The following is a 22,040-nucleotide window of genomic DNA, read 5'->3' as shown; positions in this document are numbered from 1 at the left end:
GAATAAATAGTTGAAATCACTAAAAATATTTTAGCATAAAGAGCGAGGTATTTATCTCCTCCTAAATACCTCGCTCTTTATGCAAAAGTATTTTTAGAGCCCTTCATATGCGTAATAATCTCTGTTTGTTTTAAATTTCAATGCTATTCCTTACTTTCATTTGAAAAAACGTTTTCATGTTTATTTTTTCATTGTTTTTTTTTTTTTGTAGTAATGCTAGAAAATCCTGCGCCCTTTTCATTGAATTTTTTTCAACCATGGCATATTTCTCCAAGGAAAGATCCTCCCACATAGCCCCCTCCATCAACCCTACCCCCAAAACCAAAAAAAACCCCCTGAAAACGTCTGTACACTTCCCAATAACCATTATTATATGTAAACACTGGTTGAAGTTTGTAACTTGCAACCCCTCCCCCAGGGACTGTGGGGGAGTAAGTCATCCCCAAAAACATAGTTATTAAGATTTTCGACTATGCCAAACAAAATGGCTATCTCAAAATTTTGATCCGTTGACTTTGGGAAAAAAATGAGCGTGGGAGGGGGCCTCGATGCCCTCCAATTTTTTTGGTCACTTAAAAAGGGCACTAGAACTTTTCATTTCCGTTAGAATGAGCCCTCTTGCGACATTCTAGGACCACTTGGTCGATACGATGACCCCTGGGAAAAAAAAAAAAAAAACAAAAAAACAAACAAATAAACACGCACCCGTGATTTGTCTTCTGGCAAAAAATGCAAAATTCCACATTTTTGTAGATAGGAGCTTGAAACTTCTACAGTAGGGTTCTCTGATACGCTGAATCTGATGGTGTCATTTTCGTTAAGATCCTACGACTTTTAGGGGGTGTTTCCCCCTATTTTCCTAAATAAGGCAAATTTTCTCAGGCTCGTAACTTTTGATGGCTAAGACTAAACTTGATGAAACTTATATATTTAAAATCAGCATTAAAATGCGATTCTTTTGATGTAGCTATTTATATCAAAATTCAATATTTTAAGAGTTTTGGTTACTATTGAGCCGGATCGCTCCTTACTACAGTTCGTTACCACGAACTGTTTGATTGAATGAGTAAGGTTCAAACTAAGGCTAAAAATTAATTCGAAACTTCTCTGATGTCATATGTCAGCTGCTAAAATTTAAAGTGAGCTGTGAGACATTTTGCAATTTACCGGCTTAACGAAATAGAAAGCTAATTCTCCATAATTAAAATGCTAAATTATAATGGCATTAAACTGTGCCAAAAATAAAGAATGCAACAACATCACGCGAAACGAATAAGGTTTTTCGTAATTAATTACTGTTTTGTTCACTATTTACGATAAAGTTCAAGATCGTTTCATCAACGATTAAATCAATTAGGGAAAATAAAAAGTTAAGAAATTAAGACACAACCCTTCTGTTGACAAATGTCGGCTACTGAAACTCAAAGGGAGCTATGAAATATTTTGCAACTTGCTGGCCTAGCGAAATAGAAAGCTAACGCTCCATAATTGTGTTGTTCCGCAATTGAATGAGTAAGGTTCAAACTAAGGCTAAAAATTAATTCGAAACTTCTCTGATGTCACATGTCAGCTGCTAAAATTTAAAGTGAGCTGTGAGACATTTTGCAATTTACCGGCTTAACGAAATAGAAAGCTAATTCTCCATAATTAAAATGCTAAATTATAATGTCATTAAACTGTGCCAAAAATAAAGAATGCAACAACATCACGCGAAACGAATCAGGTTTTTCGTAATTAATTACTGTTTTGTTCACTATTTACGATAAAGTTCAAGATCGTTTCATCAACAGTAAGAACTAGATAAATTACAATGTAATCTATAGTAAGGTCCGTCATTGTCCATCCTCCTCTTATTTACTGTACTATCTTTGTTTTAAATAATGAATATTGACTATAAACACTATTTTATGCATAGGGTAAGGGCTACCCATAGACTGGGGGATTAGGTAGATTATGCATTTCATTCAAAGAAAGCGTCTTTACCAAATCAGGAATAATTTTCTAAAAAGACACAAGCATAAAGACAAAAAACAATACTCTTCTTATAAATTTTATAAATTATGGAGTAATTTATGAGCAAGGGCTGTACGTCATTATCCATTGTCTCCTCTTAATTAGTTTAGTAGCCTAATCTTACGCAATGAATACTGAATATATAGTTATGTATTTTATTTTATCGTTATTTATAATATTTAATTTTATTATATTTAACAAAGTTGTTTTTTATATTACATTTTATTTTATGATTTATTATAATATTTTATGCAGATATTGTATATATACATATATATATATATATATATATATATATATATATATATATATATATATATATAAATATATATATATATATATATATATATATATATATATATATATATATATATATATATGTATATATAATTACAATGTTTTATAATATTTATATTTATTATTTTTGTATATAGGGCTATAAAATTTTGTCTATATATAATACTTTTTTATATATTGAATATGGCCTGTATCCAGGGAGGCTCTTGGTGCCTTGACCCCTCTCTGTTGAATCTCTATATTATAAGAGTTTTGTGTGTAGGCTAACTGTTTTTATAATTGGTTTGAAATTTTCTTATTTTCCAGTTACTACTAAGTTGCCCTCCTCCTATAAAATATGAGTGATCTTCCTCGAGACAATTTTGTGCTTATGTATATATGCCTAATATCAAATGAAACTCGTGACGAGTCAGTGTCGAGAAATTAACCCTTTCAGACCTGAACCAAGAAGGAGTTGCGTAAAAATTCTGAAAATAGCAGAGAGTGATCCTGGAGGTTCAACTAGAACAGGTTTATTTGTTTTAAATTTTTATTTCATTCCATATCCAAAATGTGAATGGTTACCATATGGTCACGTCAGGTATATACAGATACTATTTTAGGTGAAAACTAGTGAAACAGTTGCGATCTGAGTTCAAACACAGTCGAACTTTGCACTTCGAACACATGATTCGACTGGTTCCACCCCTAACGCACTTCTCATAGCGACACCTTCCCTTTTCAGTCGTATCTGGAAAATGCGAGGTCTGGTCAAACCTCACTGATTCCGAAGGCATCCCGTCTCGCGAGGTAGTCGTATTGCGCTTGGTCACTGATAAGAATGGTCTTCCAACTCGAGGACTTTGAGATACGCCAGTAAGAACCAACCCACGAGCAATGTCCATTTTGAAGTACAGCAGAGACTTGTGCTGAACATTGATCTGCTTACACTGTCGGCGGTGTATCAGCCAGGCGTTGTTCACAGCCATGTCAAAGAAGTAGTAAACAATCCTCATATACCATTTCTTAGAGCGAACGTCAGTCCTGTAAAGCTCCAGGAACATGTCAGCAAGATCTACGCCCCCCATTGATTTGTTGTAGTCACGGACGATTCGGGGGCGATCAACTTCGACGTATTTCCGTGTTGTGCCATCCCATCTCTGACACTTATCAATTGGAGTGACTGCACAGTATGAAGAAGCCAAATGGAGTGGTTTGTTGTCATACCATTTTACTACCGATACTTCTGAATGTCTTTCAAAACGGAAGTCCACTGACCCTCGTCCTTTCTTCTTCATGTTGGCGTCGGTATCTAGAACAGCACCCCTCATTCTGTTGCTGCGTATTGTACCACATGACTCGATGCCATATTCAACCCGGAGCTTGTGAATGAGATCGATGCCAGTATAGAAGTTATCAAAGAACAAATTGAAGTTCATGAACCTTGGCAGATTTTCTACAAGCCGAAGGACAACGTCAGTACCTTGGCCAAGTTCAGAAATTTCAACAGCTCCTTTTCCTGTATATATCTCTATGTCATACACTATTCCGCTGATGCCAGCTCTCGTGAAAACCTTTACACCCCACGAGTGGGGCTTGTCCTTCAAGTACTGTCGAAATCCAATTCTTCCTTTGAATGGGATCATCTGTTCGTCAATACTTTGGATCTCTTCAGGGTCTATTTTTTTTCAGATTCTCCCTGAATGCGTCGTATAGTCTTCTGATCTTGAACAGTTTATCATGACCAACCTCCCCTTTCGGTATCATTAAGGTGTCATCGCAAATGTGGAAAAAAGACCTCAAGCTGATGAACCTATCTCTGCTCATGGTATCAGCCACCGGGGAATATCCTATTCCATTCTCCCAGTACATTCTAATAGCCGGAAGTTTGAGAATGCTCATAAGCATTTGAACTCCAAGAAATCTGCGCAGCTCTTCAAGCGAAAGTTTCAGAGCAAGATTCTTCTTTCTCATGGCATTCAGATTCGTTTGGTCCACAATGTTTGTAAGAATGTCTTCTGTGATAAACATTCGGAAGAGATCAAGGGGCGGTTGTACCTCGTCATAGTGTGGCATAGAACCCTTCCATGTAATATTTCGAGGTTCGGGCTCCGTTTTTATCCACTTGTATTGCTTTGCCTCCTTCGCTACCTTCTTTTTTGCTACTGGTTTTGCCGTGACCTGAGGAGCATCAGTTGGAGTTACTAGACCGGCCACTGCTTGGGAAGGAGCATTTTTTTGAGCTCTTGTAAGGACAAAGGGTTCAGCAGGTGCAGTAACTGTTGCTGACTGTATTGCAGAAGAAGCTCACACTGGTGCTGATGATGTGCTTGAAGAACTGTTTGACGCTGTTGTATCATTCAAGCCCGGGAGAGGCAAATCGAATTGATCCGTGTCATCGCCATTGTCCAACTCGAACCCGCCAAACATTGCTAAAGGGATGTCGTCTATGTGGTCGATATCCTCTTCATCTCTTCCGTCTTCATTGCCATAACAGTTGAGAGAACGTAAAGGCTGAAATTCTTGATCTGGATTGTCTGGTGCCCAGTTTGGGTCGTCGTCGTCGGAAGAGATATCGAGATCTGAATCACAATCAGGTATGAATAAAAGCCTTGCTGCTTCTTATGCAGTCATTTTCTTGGTAACTCTTCTACTTCTTTCCTTGGTCAGTCTCTCTTCCAAGGGCTTGGGACCATGACCTCTCATGGAGTCAGAGCTCGTGCTTGGATCAGCTGAAAAGAAATTCAAGGTAAGTGCATCACTTAATAATAACAATAATAATAGTATATTGCAATAAAATAGGCCATTGGCCTCAACACTTGCCTGAGGCATCCCACAAAATAGCTTTTTTACCCTTGTTTCAGTAAAAAGGAGGAACAGAAAGAAAATGTGCCTATTCCCGATCATAAAAAGGACTTGCTGCCTCGTTTGCTGTACAAATCTGCCTAGGTATGGTTTGGCACTGAATGCCTGACGTGACCATTTGGTAACCGATCGTTAGCAACCTTGTTTGCGGCTAAACTATAGCTCAGAATTAGACTAATGATATCTCATTCGAAAGAACGCATTCTTAGCTACAAAATAAGATCATAATCAGGCTCTGGACTTACCAGAAACGTCCAGGTCATCGAGGTCGAAATCTGCACCTTTCCTCTTTTTCGACATTTTAAGTTTTGTCTAAACTTGGACGCTCGCTCGACCACTCGGGTAAAGCCTTGAGGGACAATAAATTCAAAAGCGACAGAGTCAAGCAAGCGCTATCTAGTGGAAAGAAATCACGGTTGTGACTTTGTCGAGTCGAGAGAAAAAAAATAGGAGGCGAGCGGTATCCGTATGGTGACCACAGGCATGAAAGGGTTAATAACTGGACCATAAAATATTTTAATAAGTGCATAACTCTGTTAATAGGGGGGGGGGGTGTAGACAATAATATAGCTTTTTGGGCCTATATACTCTCTTATCAGGAGGCTCTGAGGCCACCTTAAAAATCTAAACTAGAAATCCTAATACCTTCTGCATGCTTACAATCTATTTAAATAAAAAACTAAATAAGAAAAAAATCAAATGCAATAATTATTTCTTTAAATGTTTTTGTGGAAGTTATGGTAATCAAACCTTTAAGAAATTAACACCGGCGTTCATTAGAGGCAAGCATTCCACCCAGTTATTCAAATTACGGAGTGTGCATCCCTCTTCAAGGATAGAGGGGGGATCCAAATATTTAAATTTAAACACAGGGTATTAGAATTTACAAGGACAAGAAGTAGGTTTTATTTTTTAAAGTTTTCTTTGAAGCTGCTTACCTATTGCCCCAAGTTTCAGTTAAGATCTGAGTGTGCTTAGAACATGGGACCCGCAGAGTATTTTGAAATTGAGCAGAATATCTGTGAAATTTGAAATTTAGATATAATATTAGAAGTTGCTAACAAGATTAATCACTTGGTAGAATCCAGTCATAAACTGAACCGTGCATTTTTGTTGATCTTTTTGGGAATATGATATTTGAAAGATAAAATTTTCGTCTTACTTTGTTTAAGGGCCTCTATTTCTGCCCTTAAATGCTTATGAGTTTTTATGTTCCCGAGTATACAACTTCTTTTTATCAACTTCTATCTAACTTCTTTATATTCTAACATGTTAGAGAGGATAGGGACAGTTCTGAACTTTTTTTTTCGAATAATTTTTTATTAATTATCCATTTTTTATGTATTTGAGGATTACCTTGGTTGAATTTATGTTTCGTAAGGGTTGTCATTGGAAATTTCAAATTTAGCCCCTAGCGTTCCTGATAGGAGACATGTAGATCCCTTGTTAAAAATATGTTTGTGTCTCAAAATAACGCCTAAGACCTGTATTTTACTGTTGGCTAAGTATGATTAAAAAGTGGAACAAATAAAAAAAGACATATTTTCAGCTAGTGACAAATGTAAAATGAAAATTCAGCCAAGACCATAGCTTCGCTGTCCTTGGTGCAAAATAAGAACTAAGTAAACTAAATTAAATACTCAAAATGAAATAAAAATCCAATCCTAAAAAAAAAAAAAAATAGAAGAGCCGTCCAATCACGCCAACTGCAAAAAGGCGACAAAGAAACTAGCCAGGACGTAAAATGTGTGATTATATATGGCTAGGAATTTTATTTTGTTGAAGGCAATTAGATTATGCCCTATTAACAAATAAGATTTTAACAATAATAAAGAAATTTGACTAGGGCTAATGCAGGCAAATCTGAAATTTTCGTAAATATTTCAGCCAATCAAAAAATTCTACGAAAAATCTGATTGGCTCAAGACAGCGCTATCTAAATCCCTGAACCATTAGTATCTCACTGTGAATGGGTCGTTCTCCTGCCAGGTTTCTAAATTTTCATCATCTAGGGAAGGAATTAAAAAACGTGAGGGTCATGTTATAAGGGACGGAAAAATAGGAAAGAAGTGGATTAATTTAGTTTGTATCTTTTCCTGTGTTGCCGTCTTTCAGCATATAACAGATATTATGGCATTTTATTCAGTTTTTGTGCTTCCAAAGATTACCTTCATTGAATTTGCGTTTCATAAGGGTTGTCAAAATAAATTTTGAAGTTGGTCCATAGTTTTCCAAACAGAAGAGATATTTACCTCAAGCCCGATTGTTGGTTCTGCAGTAGTCTGCTTTGCTAAGGTGACAGAATGACAGAACTAGCAAAATTAACGGTACTCGTGTATTATAATATAACAAACATAATCGAGAAGTTTGCTGAATGTAAGATCTAAGAAAACTGGTTTCATAGCCACAAAGACAAAAGACGGGTGACAGAATACATTATACTTGTATAGTTCAGGCTATATTTTTGCCCATTAATGGTGGGGTGGTGGTGGTAAGGTTAGGTTTTGCTGTTTTACCCTCCCACCGGCTAATGTGCAAATATATTGCATTGTTTAATGCAATATATTTGCATAACTTTTTGTTATGCAAACATGTTAAATTTGTTTAACTTTTTTTTCATGTCTTAAAATGACATAAAATGTACTTAGAACAAAAAAAAAAAAAAAAATCATTTTTGATATTTTCGAAATACGAAATGAAGATGACATAGGTATGTTAGTCGTGATTGTTCCTATTCGAAAAATAATGTTTGTAGTGATATTTTTTTTTTTTTTTACTTAGAATTTTCAGGACTCAGAATTTTTTGACTATTAGCAGCTGGTCCTGTCAAGTGACTTGTTTTTTGAAAGGGTGCCATATGATAAAAGGTTGCGATATTGATAAAGATTTTAACCAAGTATTTCCAAATCTTGCGTGACATTACCAAAATCTTGTCTGATATTATCAAACATCTTGCACTACTTTATGATACTCTCGCCTGATATAACGAGAAACCGTACGAGGACAAGAAAATATCCGCTCAGACACACAGGTGCGGAGAGAGATACAAACAAATACCCACAAACACAACGAGTCAGACACACAAACATAAAAAGACAAACACAGAGACAGCCACTCAGACACATAGACAAAGAGAGAGAGAGAGAGAGAGAGAGAGAGAGAGAGAGAGAGAGAGAGAGAGAGAGACATATAGAGAGAGACGCATACAAGCTCACCGAGTCAAACACACGCACAGACAGACAGAGAAATAAGCAAACTGCCACTCAGACACATAGGCATACAGAGAGAGACAGAAAAAAAACCCATACAAACAAGTAGAGTGAGACACATGAACACACAAAGCGAGACATAGAGACAAGCAAACAGCCGCTCGAACACACACACAGAGGGAGAGAGTGACAAAATACATACAAACAATTAGATTCAGACACACACAGACAGACAAGAAAAACGCACACACCCACAGAAGAAGATGTACACAGACAGACACAGAGACAAGCAAACCACTGCTCATACACATTGGCATACAGAGAGAGAGAGAGAGAGACAAAAACAAATACAATACTGGTCTGCCCTAAATCCTAAATTTTCTCGAATTTCTGAGAACTTTAGTTCAAACTATCAAATAATTTAATTTTATGATTACTTCTAAAAAAGCTCTTGCGAACGTACCTGACTTGAAAAGCTCCAATTTTGGCTTCAAAATATCTTAACTTCATTCAAACTTCTCAGTTGTTGTGAGAAAGCTTCACATTGAGGAATTCTATACCTCAAAATATGTCTTGTCTTAGTTTAACATTGAGGAATACCATACATTAATATGTCTTGTCTTAGCTTCACATTACGGAATTCCATACCCCAAATGTGCCTTGTCTTAGCTTCACATTAAGGAATTCTATACCTCAAATGTGTCTTGCCTTAGCTTCACATTATGGAATTCCATACCTAAAATGTCTCTTGTCTTAGCTTCACATTAAGGAATTCTATGCCTCAAATGTGTCTTGTCTTAGCTTTACGTTAAGGAATTCCATACCTAAAATGTCTCTTGTCTTAGCTTCACATTAAGGAATTCCATACCTCAAATGTGTCTTGTCTTAGCTTCACATTAAGGAATTCCATACCTGACGTTTGGTTCATCTTTTTAAAATACGAGTCTTTAAACACGGTAAAATTGTTTTTTTTTTGTTTATTATGACTACTATTATTAATATAGCAACTTGGCTAATAATCAGCTTTCGCTCATAAAATGTCAATTCGTAACGTTAATAAGGTGCATAAATTCCTATTCAATTAATGATCTGTTGAAGGGTTTGAAGCCTATTTTCCTAGACTTTCATTATAGAATTTATGTCCTACATATCACAGAATTTAAACCTGAGAAGGTATGACATCACCAGGCATAGCACTAGAAAACAATCTTTGTATTTTGACATGAGCCGAAGACCCAAGATCCCCCCTTCGTTTTTCGGAAATTCATTTAAGCCATGAAACTCCCCTGAGGCTTAAACTCCCAAAAAATGATTGAAAATAAAAAAAAATTCTAAATACTTTTAAATGTAGTTTTCTGCATTAGCCAGCTAGAAGTTTTCTTTGCCCTTGTTTCCATTTGATTTGCTTCAGCCTCAAACATAGAATTGATGATTTTAGAAAAGTAAAAGAAGGATAATTAGGTCATAAGCTGTAGGTTGTAATACCCCCCCCCCCTTTTAGGGCTGAAACGATTAGGGGAGCCAACCACGCTTTAAATGTCCTTTGTTCCAGTATGCATCTCTTTAGCCCTACACGGCATCGGATTAAAATATCAATATGATCATTTTCAAACGATTCATGGTAACGAACTGTAAGTAAAGAGCGACCCTGCTCAACTGTGTCTTTTAGGATGACTTAATCCTCCACAGTCTTCGGGGAAGTGCTGCAAGTTATGCACTTTGCCCATTGTTTACATATAGTATTGGTTATTGGGAAGTATACAGACGTTTTCAAGAGCGTTTTTTTTCTGGCAGTGGGTTCCTTCCATGGAGGATGTTTTCATTGGGGAAGGAACATTTCTATGAAGTGGGCACCAAATTTTCTAACATCATTTAAAAAACTATCAGAAAAAAAAATAAAAAAATAAATGAAAGTAAGGAATAGCAATAAAACTTAAAATGAACAGAAATTATTACGTATATGAGGGAGTTCGCCAATATCTTAGCCAATATCTCAATCTTTAGGCTATTAAATAAAAAAACATGTTTTTTCAACTGAAAGTAAGGAGCAACATTAAAACTTAAAACGAACAGAAATTATTACACATAGGAGGGGCTCACCTCATCCTAATACCTCGCTCTTTACGCTAAAGTATTTTTAGTAAATTCAACTATTTATTCTACGGCCTTTGTGATTCAGGGGCCATTCTTAAGAAATTGGGACAACATTTAAGCTTTAGTGTAAAGAGCAAGGTAATGACGGTAAGCTAATTTGTAAGTTACGTATATCTTTTACTAATAAAAACATTCGTAAAAAATTAAAAGTTCTAGTTGCCTTTTTAAGTAGCCGAAAAATCGGAGGGCAGCTAGGCCTCCTCCACCGCTCCTTTTTTGTCAAAGTCATTCGATCAAAACTATGAGAAATCCATTTAGCCAGAAAAATAAATATGTAATTTTCGTTTTAATTATTCATTTGCGCCGAGCTAAAATAAAAAAGGCATTGATTCAAAAACGCTCAGAAATTAAATATAAAAAAAACAAGTTTTTTTTATCTGAAAGTAAGGAGCGACGTTGATTAGGAGGGCTGCCTCCTAATCAACGCCCCGCTCTTTACGCTAAGTTTTTTACTGTTTTAAAAATTAGGGTTAAGAGAAAGAGTCAAACTTTAGCGTAAAGAGCGGGGCGTTGATGAGGAGCCAGCCCCTTTCATATACGAAGTAATTTCTGTTCATTTTAAGTTTTAATGTCGCTCCTTACTTTCAGTTATAAAAAACTTGTTTTTATTTAATAGATTCAAAGGACTTCCCTGGTACAGTGGGAAATGTAGTCCATGGAATTGTGGAAAATCAATCGTAGCGGTAGGGTACGCAACATTGTATATCAGATTTCTCTCCTTGCGTCTTGTGCGGATGTCTCCTTAGAAGAGCTATCCGGCTCGTACCCGCTCCTAAAGATGCAATTTTTTAAATTTTTTTGCAATCTCTTACAAATTTCACATAATTTGAAAAGACTCAGTACCCACAGATAAATTACTTATCACCCTTTTCCCGGAATTCTCGTCTTCTCCAAAATTTTTTCCCTTTTGAAAAATAAAGTTTTTTTGGAGATTATCATTGAAAAATGCACATTTTCTGTATTTCTGTTGAAAAAAATGGAAAAAATATCAAAATTATCTCCATCCCTAAATTCTGAGAAATTCATTTTGCCATACCTCCTATATTTTGTGAAATAGCACTCCTATGCACGGGCTTACTCTAATGTAGAGGAAGCAACATAGTGAGTAATCCCATGGTAAATTATTCGGTATTAGAATTGTCTGTGCAAATCTGTCTTAAGGGTACGCAATATAGCACATTGGTCTTCTCTCCACACCTCTTGTGCAGGTATTTGCGCAGAGGGGTTATCGGACTTGTACCTGCTCCTAAAATACGCCTAGATTTTTTATAACTTCTTAGATTTTTCCTCCTTCTATATTTTGAAAAATCCTCTTTTTTTGAGTACTTTCATTAAAAAATATCTCTTTCGGTATTTTCGTTGGAAGAATTGAGAAATTTATGCACCATCCCCCTAAATTTTGAAAAACATAGTTTTGCCCCCTTCGACATTTTGTTAATTGACACCACTGCGTACTTTAGTGTACAAAAATTAAATTAGTTTGCAACCCTATGGTAAATTATTTATTTGTTACTGAACAGATTCTTTCCCATTCAAAAGCTCTTATTGTTCTTACTAATCTTCTTAAGACAAGAAAGAACAAGTAATCCTTTTTTCTTGAGAATAGGCCAATTGCACTTATCTTCCCAAGTTTCTTCCCTTAATGATAACGAATTGCTACAAAATTATCTGCCCTCTATTTACAAAACAAACAAGACTTAATTAACTGTCTTTCTATCAATAACTTTTAATTTAGCTCTTCTTAATATTAAATGACTATCCACGGGAATTAATTTAGTACTTGTTTTCTCCATGAAAACAACATATTTATACTTATGAACTGTTTTTAAATATTTATATTTAATTAGTGCTAATGACGTAATTATCAAACAGTGTTACGTAAGAAAGGACGTATTTTATCCTAAGCTTGTTCCTTTTTTGAAACGTCGCCAGCCAAAATTTTATATAAAATTATCTTTGTTCTCTAATTAATTGACGCCAGTTTAAAATTAACAATGTCTGATTTTTCATTGCTAGACCGTCCGTGGAGATAAAACACACCAGTATTCACTACGCAAGGAGAAGCTTTGAATTAAAAGAGGGTAATTATTTACGGGCATTCCTGCTGTACCACAAGGCCACCTGGATCTGGTTTATTCTACAACAACATGTTCTAGGCAGTGTCGTAACTAGTATGGGTGCTGCCCCCTTCCTAAGTGAAATGAAAAACACCCTTCTTCCATGCCTTAAAGCGGACTATTTTAGGAAATAATTGGGGACAAATTTAACACTGTGCAACTGTATAGAATTTTTTTGTGTCCCTGATACTTCCAACAGAGCGGAAAAGTTATCTCAGCAAATAATAAAGCATGAATTGAATTATGACCATGATACTCTTTGACGAAAATAAATTAATAGTGTGAACTCAAGATTAGTGATTCACTGTTGACTTTTGACTTATTTAACACAATAAATAAAAATATAAACCCATTACAAATAGAAATCACTACGCTGGGGAAAGACTTTAATTTTTGCTAACGCGTAGCGATTACCAGAAAAATCAACTTTTCACATACACCACCAGGGAAAAACCACCATAATAATGCAAATCCAGCCTCCTTTACCTCTTTCATCGATTCCTCTATCAGCCCTATAACCCACTCTCATCCCTCCTAAATACTAAATAATTCCCCAAGAAATACTCTTTTAATTTATTTATATACTGCGGGAGGTGCTCAGCCACCCTAACACTCACAAGAAGCAAATTCAGTAAAGAAGGGTAAAATCAAAGTAAAATCAGATCTCAAACTATTTCTAATCTCCACAACCAAGTTTTCACATCTTCTTGTATCATCATCATGAACTAGATTGAATATCATGAACTAGACTCTGTCCAATATTGAGTAGCCTTAGAGACTTAAAGCATGTACTGATGTCTTAAAATTCTTTACATACAAAAGTTGCTGCTCTAAACTAAGCATCCGTATTAAATATACGGGTGGATATATCTTGCGAAGAGTACGATCCGGCAGAATATGTTTCAGTCTTCTAGGTATTCCTACTCTGCGTGCAATTTTTGCTGGAATAACGTCGCTGTGATATGTCCACGAAAGATTAGAATCAATAAGGAAGCCAAGGTATTATAGTGAATTTACTTGTACGACAAGCTTTTCACACAATAGGACTTTACCACTTACATAGACAGAATCACCGACGCTGCAGAATGTCAGTAAAAACGTCTACTTAACATTCACGCACAGCAGATTTAAACCTGTAAACGCCTCCAGTCTTTCGAGAGCATTGTTAGGTTTTGCTACAAATACTGTTAGCGCAGTTTCATCCGCAAAGGAAGAAACACATACATCCTGCAGATAAAAGCACATCATTTCCACGTAAACTGGATAAAGTAAAGGGCCCAGGACGAAGCCCCATGGCACAACGCACTTCAAAAGAAAAGGCGATGCGATTACAACAGTTAAAACAAATTTCAAGACCTACCATACAGATAGTTCTCAATCCATCTTAAACAAACATTTTTTATTCCAAGACTTCTCATTTGAATTAAGATTAAATGAAATTAAAGTCACCGTTCCTGAATTAGCTTCAATGGGCGATTTTTTCTCACCAGATATGTTTCCGGTTCACTCTTTACTAAGTTGCATTTTACTAAGTTTTTATGGGCTATTGTCCAACATTCTTCAGATACCGCAAGATTTGACGGTCATTCGCTTCCTGGAGTTGTATCGGGATAAACAGGCAAACAATCTCTCAGTGAAGATTTTTTGCAACGAAGCTTGGTCAAGACAGCTTGAGGATTCCACAGTGGTATGTTCAACTTTGATACCAACAATTTCCACACATGAATCCAGACCACACTCTACCAAAACATTTCTGACACTTGTTTCCATGCATTCACATATCGCAGCTCGATCTTCAGTGGTTGAAGTATGTAGTATTAATGACCTCTGATCTTTCTGCTCTTTTCTTTTCTTCTCTTCTTGCCACCACACGCAAAGTGTAACAAAAAAATTCTGTATGATGTCAGACATTCTGTCCGTGTCGTCTTCCCCAAAACTACTGTACACATTCTCTCCGAAATTGTAACATTGAATTCACCAAGGGTTCACCCACTTTCCGCCACCTGGTGTGTATTTTGGAGCTCCTCGTGTTTCGCACAGTTCCACCATGCGTGGCAAAGTTCTGTCACCCTTGGAACACTTTCGCCGCGCTAAACATATGTAACCTGGTGTACTTGATTTATAAAAGTTGGAGACCCCTCGAAATTTTTTACTATATAATTGGTAATATTGGTAATGCTAGAGAATGTCTACTTATGGGAACTCGTTTGTTTGTGTACATTAATCCAGCAAATGTGCAAAACTAAATATTTAGCGTAGCTGGCTTAGATGGTAGAATAATAGACTGCTTATGCGGAGATCAAGGGATCGAAATCGGCATTTGGCATTTCATTTTTTGAATGTATTCTTGTTTGTTAAGGTTTAGTTTGAAAAAATTCTATATTGGGATATTTTTACGCGTTCAGATGGAGGCGGAATTTGATTGAAGGGGGTCTTTTTAAATGAGTTTTTTTCAAAGCTGCAGTTGAGATTTGCCTCAGGGCTAGGGGTGGAGTTGGATCTTTCAGGGACTTTCTTTTAGTATAGGAGTACTGTGAATATTATGAACTCGCATCACATCATCTCTTTTTATTACTATGAGCAACTCGGCACAGGGAATTCTAAAGCAAATGTTACACTATATATATTTTACTAGAGGAAAAACTAGAAAAATGTTTGGTATTTTTCGATTGCGTTTCTTTTTTTTGCACAAGGAAGGTTTTTATCCTGGCCTCAAGACAAAAACAATTCATATTTCAAGGGTTCAAAGTCTCCGTATCTCTGAATTTTAAAATAGGAGGCATTGCGAATTTTGAAAAAAATAAGAATTTCCAATTATGAAAACTCTAATGGAATGTAGAAACGCAGATTAAACCAGTAAATCGTGGTTTAATCTGGTCGGTTTCGTAAACTGAAAGTAAGGAGCAACATTAAAACTTAAAATTAACGGAAATTATTCTGTATCTGAGGGGACTGCGTCTTCCTCATCCCTAGCTCTTTATTCTGAAGTTTGACTTTTTGTTACAATTCTTTGAGAAAGACTGCTCAAACACAAGGGCCGCCAAATTTGCATTAGAAGTATTTTTAAGGATTTTTAAAATTTTAGCATATAGAGCAAGGGTTGAGGAAAGGGCAGCCTCCCTCACATACCAAATAAATTTATGTTTGTTTAAGTTTTAATGTTACTCCTTACTTTTACCAAGATTTCGTGCCATACAATATGCTTGTAAAATTATGATGCGAGAAAGCTATACTTCCTGCGAAAAGGCCATTGAATTATTGGAACTTGGGTCCCTCCACAACTACCTTAAAAATATTTTTATTCAAATTTGGACAATACGTCCTAAGAAGGTTAAAACGCAGGTGTTTCCTCCCGCGAACGCACCCCCGAACGCACTCACCAGAACACAGAACAAGTTAGAACCAGTTAACTGCCACACAACGCAGTATCAACATTCTTTTATTCCCTTTTACACGGATATGTTTAATAGCATAAAGTAATTGTAGTTCGTGTTTGTGCAATTTCACGTAATTTGTAAACACCTCAGTTGTAGTGCTTCGTGGTGCTATGTCAAGTGTGTTAATAAATATGTCTACGTCTATGTCTTTCAGCAGATTTTTTTTCATTTAATACAAAGAAAACTGATATAAATTAAAAAAGAAAACGCATCTTCCCTACGATTCCATGCCTTAAGCACATGAACAAAAAGATACTACCCCCACATCCTGGAATATCGCGATTTATACGATTCCAATTGACTAATCTATTTTTGTTATTTTGAAGAATTTGCAAACTCCTGGAATAAATTTAGAACCACCTTTATCGGTCATCTCTTTCAAAGAGTTTCTGCACAAATCAAATCCTCTAGGGCTTTTGCCAAACCTTAGAAAATAGGCAAAACAGGTTGAAAATATGGGACAATAATTTGGGACAAACTGAATGTTTTGTAAGGATCTGGGTCAGAAAGAGCCGTCTGTACAAATTTCTGTGTTAGAGTGTGTTTCCTGGGAGGAGAGGGGGTATCCAAATCTAAATAGTATATTCCTTTAGGAACACAAGAGTCGGTAGTCTAACTGCAAAAGTTGGGGGATTAGGGTGGGTATATTAAGCACTAACATTTTTTGGCGAGATAATAATTTTGTTTTCATGTAGAATGCTCTTTCTGACAGAAACAAGAGCTTCAGCTTAGATACTCCTAGAATATATTTCTTCTTATGTGTGTCATGACAAATTCCTTTCCATGATATACTTACCCTTCAGAATTAACGATGGATCTCCTTGTAACAGCTCGACAGTCAGAGTTATGAGCCGGACAAAAATTTCAGTTGGGGGGGGGGGACTCAAAGTAATGGAAAGTAAAGTAATGGAAAGTAAGTAATGGAAAATTCATTACGTATATATATATATATATATATATATATATATATATATATATATATATATATATATATATATATATATATATATATATATATATATATATATATATATATATATGTGTATATATTAACATTAGGTGGGAGGGTAAAGTTTATTTCTGATACATTTGAATGTTATATTCAGATTCAGGATGAAATTCATATCCTAAAACATATATCTATTTCTTAGCTCTATATGTTGTTAATAATAAAAAAACAATAACCCGTATAAACCCGTCTAAATTTCGAAAAACAATATTTTGCCTTAATTTTGGGTTTTCAATCTCTCTCTCAGTTAAAGTATGTCTATTTCTTAGTTATCTCAATATTAGAGATAACTTTTGCGGTGGTGTCAATACGGAAGTACATAGATGACTTCTGAACTGTCAAGATATTTACAATTCCTTCTTAATTTTTCATATTATTCATCTATATTCACTCTTTTCAAGAATCTGGAACCCATGGATTAAATTTGCTCCTACGTTTCTTACAACACCTTCGTTTCCAAAGTATCCTAATAGTTCCAAACGTTTCACCCCACATCTTTCATTGTAGGTTACATGCACGAGGGCCTAAAAGAACACTCATTAAGGATGCGAAAACTTTTCACCGTGATCATTTGGCGCTTTTTATTCCTTCTTGTAACAACATCAGCCTTATTGGAGTCTTCATGCATCCGTTCACAAACAGGTAATCTCCATTTACTATCTCTGCTTCTTTCCTATTAGTTTTAAGGGACAATTTTCTCCTAAGGGTCAATTTGTCTTGCAGTTGGATACTCATCATGGATCAAACTATCCATGGTAGAAAATCATAGACAGCACAATAGCGCTGCCTAAGTAAAGGGCGACGTGGGTACAATTTTTTTTTTTTTTTTTTTTTTTTTTTTTTTTTTTTTTTTTTTTTGTAGACCAGGGCACTTTGTATCGAAGGAGTTGTGATAGGACCTTCGAAAAGGGCTCATTAGATTGTAAATTGAAAGGGCTAGTGCTCCTTTTAACAGGCAAAATAGACTGGAGGGCAACTAACTCCCCTCCCACGCCCACCATTTCCCCAAACGCAGCCATTCAAATTTTGAGATAGCCATTTTGTTCAACATAGTTGGAAGTTTCAGAAATTATGTCTTTGGGTGACAACCCCCCCCCCATACACACAGGCTTCAGGGCAAGGGTTGTAAGTTATGCCCTGGGGACATTTAAGGTTTATATAAAAGACGTGATCGTATAAACTTTGGAGGGATCTCATTGGAGTGGTAATCAAAAGTTCTAGTGCTCTCCTTAAGATTCAAAGTGATCAGAGGGTGGATACCTCCCCCTCCCATATTTCTCCCTCGCATTTTCCCGAAATGCATCTGATAGAAATTTTTAAATGGCCATTTGATGTTGTAGAAACTCCTAAAAAAGCTGATTCGGTTGGAAATTGAAGGGACTAATGCCCCTTTTAATAGTCGAAAGTGACTAGAGGGCAACTACCCCCCCCTACCACGCCCATCATTTCCCCGAACACATCCAATCAAAATTCTGAGATGACCATTTTGTTTAGTGTAGTTAAAAGTCCTGGAAATTTTGTCTTTGAGGATGACAACCCCCACAGCCCTCAGGCCAAGGGTTGTAAGTCAAGCCCTGAGGGTATATAAAGTTTTTATAGTAAGGATAGTCGTATAAACTACAGAGTCGTATAAATCAAAAGTTCTAGTATCCTTTTCAAGAGTCAAAGGGATCGGAGAGCGGATCCCCCCCCCATACACACATCGTATTTTCCTGAAATGCATCTAATAGAAATTTTTAGATGGCCATTTGTTGTCATAAAAATTTCTAAAAAGGCTCATTCGATTGAAAATTGAAGGGGCTAGTGCCTCTTTTAATAGTCGAAAGTGATTAAAGTCGAAAGTGATGAACATAACCAGCATGCATTCTCAATACCAGAACATAATTTGTGCTTTACTAAAAAAAAATAAACGTTTTAAATGTTTTCACTTCTCTTTCTTTAGCTCTACTCATGTTAATTTTTGCTCGTTTTGAGTTTGACTCGGGTAATTATTGTAATTTCTGTCCGTTTTGAGTTTCATTTATTTATTGATAGTGATTTGTGGTAGTTTTACGCTTGGAAGATTATTTGACTTTATTCTTTCTCATTCTTGGCTTAATGGAGCTCTTTACTTTTCTTTGAAAAACTTTTTTTGCGGCAAAATTTTTAAATTAAATTAAATAAAAATCAGCCAATGTCTGACATTAAGTAGAGATTGTTTATTGTATACGATGAGCGAAAAACAAAACGTATAAGAGCGTCAACACCCTAAGTTTGTTTTTATATCCTATCTTATATGAAAAATATACTATGTTTAGAACTTAATATAGAAATTTTTGGAAGTTTACAAGTGTGTTTTCTTACAATCCTGATGAAAGCTACATCAGAAAGCTCTGGGTTTCTTGTTGCAAAATTCAACAAAAGCCCCTTATACGTAAGCTTGAGTTTCCTTTAAGAAATGCAAACTATTCATTTAGGTATGTACGTAAGGGCTTGGGCCTTGCACCCGAGTCTCTTTTCAAGGGTACCCGGATAAATTGGGGAAGGTAAACAGGAAGGGTTTGCGAAAGCACAGTATTACTGGCCTCCAATCCCTCATTGCACTTCCTGGCTGAAAGGCCATGAAACGGAGATCAGCACCGACAGTAGGGACTGTAGAGTGCAGTGCCGTATTCTTTTTTTTTTTACCCTTTCGAGTGATTGTGATCCTACTGATTAGCCCGTTTATAGTCTCTACATCCCTTTTATTGATTTAATACCATATTTTTTTCTAAGCTTGATTTTTTTTTTATTATTTTCGTTTTTAGTTGATTACTTGTCAGTTATGATCACGATGAAGAGCGAACTAAAGCCCCTCTGATTTCATTGTCCCTTTAGTGGAAATAGGCTTATTTCTAGGTGTAAATGGAAACTAGACACCTTCTAACTGACAGTTGCCATTTTATATACGAAACAATGTGACTAACACAATTGCAAAGCCACTCTGGTGCATCGCATAAGCTTTTTTGCCGAAGAAGGAAAAGAAAAATGACGCTATATTTTCTATTGATTGACAACTGCCAGTTATATGACCATCAAACAGTTCGTGGTAACGAACTGTAGTAAGGAGCGACCCGGCTCAATAGTAACCGAAACTCTAAGAAACGGAATTTTGATGCCAATAGTTACATCAAACAAATCGCATTTTAATGCTAATTTTAAATATATAAGTTTCACCAAGTTTAGTCTTACCCATCAAAAGTTGCGATACTGAGAAAATTTGCCTTATTTTAGAAAATAGGGTAAAACACCCCTTAAAAGTCATAGAATCTTAGCGAGAATCACACCATCAGATTCAGCGTATTAGAGAACCCTACAGTAGAAGTTTCAAGCTCTTATCTACAAAATGTGGAATTTTGTATTTTTTTTTTGCCACAAGACAGATCACGAATGCGTGTTCATTTGTTTCTTTGTTTTTTTTTTGTGTTTTTTTTCCCAGGGGTGATCATATCGACCCAGTGGTCCTAGAATGTCACAAGAGGGCTCATTCTAAAGGACATTAAAAGTTCTACTGCCGTTTTTAAGTGACCAAAAATTGGAGAAACTCCTAGGCCCCCTCCCACACTCAGTTTTTTTCCCAAAGTCACCGGATCAAAATTCTGAGATAGCCATTTTATTCAACATAGTCAAAAAACCTAAAGAGTATGCGTTCGGAACGACTTACTCCCCCACAGTCCCCGTAGGAGGGGCTGCAAGTTACAAACTTTGACCAAAGTTTACACATAGTAATGGTTATTGGGAAGTGTACAGACACTTTCAGGGGATTCTTTTGGTTGGGGGGGCTGAGGGGAGGGGGTCATACGGGGAGAACTTTCCATGGAGGAATTTGTCATGGGTGAAGAGAATTTCAATGAATGAGGCGCAGGATTTTTTATCATTTTTTAAAGAGCAGTGAAAAAATAAATATGAAAAAGTTTCTTCAACTGAAAGGAAGGAGCAGCATTAAAAACTTAAACAAACAGAAATTAGTACGCAGGCGAGGGGTTCACCTCCTCCTAATGCCTTGCTCTTTAAGATAAGGTAATTTTATTACTTTCAACTATTCATTCTACGGCCTTTGCGATTCAGGGATCATTCTTAAGGAATTGGGACAAAATTTAAGCTTTAGCGTAAAAAGCGAAGTAATGACGAGGGGGCAAACCCCCTCATATACGTAATAAAAACATACGAATTTAGAAGTTCGTTACGTAAGTTAATTCGTAAGGTACGTATATTTTTACTAATAAAAACGTTCGTAAAATTAAAAGTTCTAGTTGTCTTTTTAAGTAGCCAAAAAATTGGAGGGTAACTAGGCCTACTCCCCCACTCCATTTTCCCTCAAAATCGTCCAATCAAAACTATGAGAAAGCCATTTAGCCAAAAAAAAATAATATGCAGATTTCGTTTTAATTATTGATGTGCGGAGAGCCAAAATCAAAACATGCATTAATTCAAAAACGTTTAGAAATTAAACAAAAAAAAACAAGTTTTTTAACTGAAAGTAAGGAGCGACATTAAAACTTAAAACGAACAGAAATTACTCCGTATATGAAAGGAGCTGATCCCTCCTCAACGCCCCACTCTTTACGCTAAAAGTTTTTTACTGTTTTAAAAAGTTGAGTTGAGAGAGAGTCAAACTTTAGCTTAAAGAGCGTTGCGTTGAGGAGGGAATAGCTCCTATTCCCTCCTCAACGCAAGGAGGGAACTTCTCCTCAACGCAAGGATAAGCTCCTTTCATATACGGAGTAATTTCTGTTCGCTTTAAGTTTTAATGTCGCTCCTCACTTTCAGTTTAAAAAAACTTGTTTTTTTGGTTTAATTGTTGACAAGAAATATTAGAGATCGGCTTTTAAAGCCAAGCCATTCGTTGGCTTCAATTCATTTGCTTAGAGATGTTGCCTTTATCGTGGATAGAGACTTGTAGGATAGAAGTGTAAAGCATGCTCATCTTCAAGGGCTACAT

At 36.0% G+C, this 22,040-nt stretch overlaps 2 protein-coding genes across 3 annotated transcripts in view; one reads left to right on the top strand and one right to left on the bottom strand.

Moving 5' to 3' along the window:
* LOC136042185 (uncharacterized) overlaps positions 1-22,040 on the top strand; it is a 440,431-nt gene that overhangs the window by 72,229 nt on the left and 346,162 nt on the right. For both annotated transcript variants that reach the window (XM_065727116.1, XM_065727115.1), the window contains exon 3: positions 17,588-17,722. In XM_065727116.1, coding sequence (XP_065583188.1) covers positions 17,593-17,722 — 130 coding nt within the window. In that variant the 5' untranslated portion in view covers positions 17,588-17,592. The remainder of the gene's footprint in view (positions 1-17,587; positions 17,723-22,040) is intronic.
* LOC136042169 (piggyBac transposable element-derived protein 3-like) lies at positions 2,904-3,935 on the bottom strand. Its single transcript, XM_065727094.1, has one exon. The coding sequence runs from the start codon at positions 3,933-3,935 to the stop codon at positions 2,904-2,906; it is 1,032 nt and encodes a 343-aa protein (XP_065583166.1).

This window comes from Artemia franciscana, unplaced genomic scaffold, assembly GCF_032884065.1.
Source record: "Artemia franciscana unplaced genomic scaffold, ASM3288406v1 PGA_scaffold_74, whole genome shotgun sequence".
Classification (NCBI taxonomy): Eukaryota; Metazoa; Arthropoda; class Branchiopoda; order Anostraca; family Artemiidae; genus Artemia; species Artemia franciscana.
This window is presented reverse-complemented; position numbering and strand designations above follow the sequence as displayed.

What these genes read in the sequence shown, in the direction of transcription:
- LOC136042169 (XM_065727094.1), bottom strand. Translation starts at nt 3,935, where the DNA reads ATGATCCCATTCAAAGGAAGAATTGGATTTCGACAGTACTTGAAGGAC.